A 1,390-nucleotide genomic window follows, 5' to 3' on the forward strand; every position below is an offset into this window, starting at 1 on the left:
TGTATGTTGAAAAGCAATAATAAAAAGATTTAAACTAAAATATTTTAAGTCAAAGGGGATCGACTGACAAAAACATTTGGGAATCCTTGCTATAATGCCTTTTACAACAAAATACTGTGTCTTTACCATGGTATTCACAAAGCCACTTCAAATATCTTCTATATCATTATAGTTAACTACTGTACAAAAAAAAAAAAAAAAAGTAACTTGAAATAAAATAAATGTTAACATGAAATAAAATATTGAAAAAACTCAAATAAAATAAAATTAACATAAACTACATATTTAAAAAAAACGAATAAAAATCACAAAACACAGCAAAATTACTAAAACTTTAACAAAAATAAAAAAAACTAATTGAAACTATTAATAAAACTATAATAGTATCTTAGTGATGCTAAAATAAGTCAATCACTGATGTGTGCATGCAGACATAAACGAGTGTTTGTCCGGGGATCACGGCTGTGACGTTAACGCTCGCTGTGGGAACATCATCGGCTCGTATTTCTGTCAGTGTCTTCAGGGATACAGCGGAGACGGACACTCCTGCTACGGTCAGTCTGAGATCCCGATCCATGCAGTCTGAATGCTGTGATGATGATTGATGATGATGATGCTCGTGTCTGTGGTTTGCTCAGATGTGGATGAATGCACTCAGGGTAACAGACTCTGTGAACATGACTGCATGAATCAGCCGGGGACGTACAGCTGCGTCTGCAGCCCTGGATACGCAGTCACTGCAGATCTACACAACTGCACAGGTACACACTCACACAATACACCGCACTCACTTCAGTGTGATTCACTTCAGCGTGATTCACTTCAACGTGATTTACTTCAGTGTGATTCACTTCAGTGTGATTCACTTCAGTGTGATTCACTTCAGCGTCATTTACTTCAGTGTGATTCACTTCAGTGTGATTCATTGCTGTGTGATTCACTTCAGCGTCATTTACTTCAGTGTGATTCACTTCAGTGTGATTCATTTCAGTGTGATTCATTGCTGTGTGATTCACTTCAGCGTCATTTACTTCAGTGTGATTCACTTCAGTGTGATTCTCTTCAGTGTGATTCTCTTCAGTGTGATTCACTTCAGTGTGATTTACTTCAGTGTGATTCACTTCAGTGTGATTTACTTCAGTGTGATTCTCTTCAGTGTGATTCTCTTCAGTGTGATTCATTGCTGTGTGATTCACTTCAGCGTCATTTACTTCAGTGTGATTCACTTCAGTGTGATTTACTTCAGTGTGATTCTCTTCAGTGTGATTCTCTTCAGTGTGATTCACTTCAGTGTGATTTACTTCAGTGTGATTCACTTCAGTGTGATTCATTGCTGTGTGATTCACTTCAGCGTCATTTACTTCAGTGTGATTCACTTCAGTGTGATTCA

The 1,390-nt window shown here is 37.3% G+C and overlaps 1 protein-coding gene across 1 annotated transcript in view; it reads left to right on the forward strand.

Annotated features, from left to right (window-relative positions):
• The window catches only part of LOC107728103 (fibrillin-1), an 18,724-nt gene that overhangs the window by 8,409 nt on the left and 8,925 nt on the right, over nucleotides 1–1,390 (forward strand). Inside the window, exons 7-8 of the mRNA XM_016538183.1 lie at nucleotides 432–554; nucleotides 639–761. Coding sequence (XP_016393669.1) covers nucleotides 432–554; nucleotides 639–761 — 246 coding nt within the window. The remainder of the gene's footprint in view (nucleotides 1–431; nucleotides 555–638; nucleotides 762–1,390) is intronic.

The sequence above is a fragment of the Sinocyclocheilus rhinocerous genome, unplaced genomic scaffold (assembly GCF_001515625.1).
Source record: "Sinocyclocheilus rhinocerous isolate Xijiao unplaced genomic scaffold, SAMN03320098_v1.1 scaffold936, whole genome shotgun sequence".
In the NCBI taxonomy this organism is placed as follows: domain Eukaryota; kingdom Metazoa; phylum Chordata; class Actinopteri; order Cypriniformes; family Cyprinidae; genus Sinocyclocheilus; species Sinocyclocheilus rhinocerous.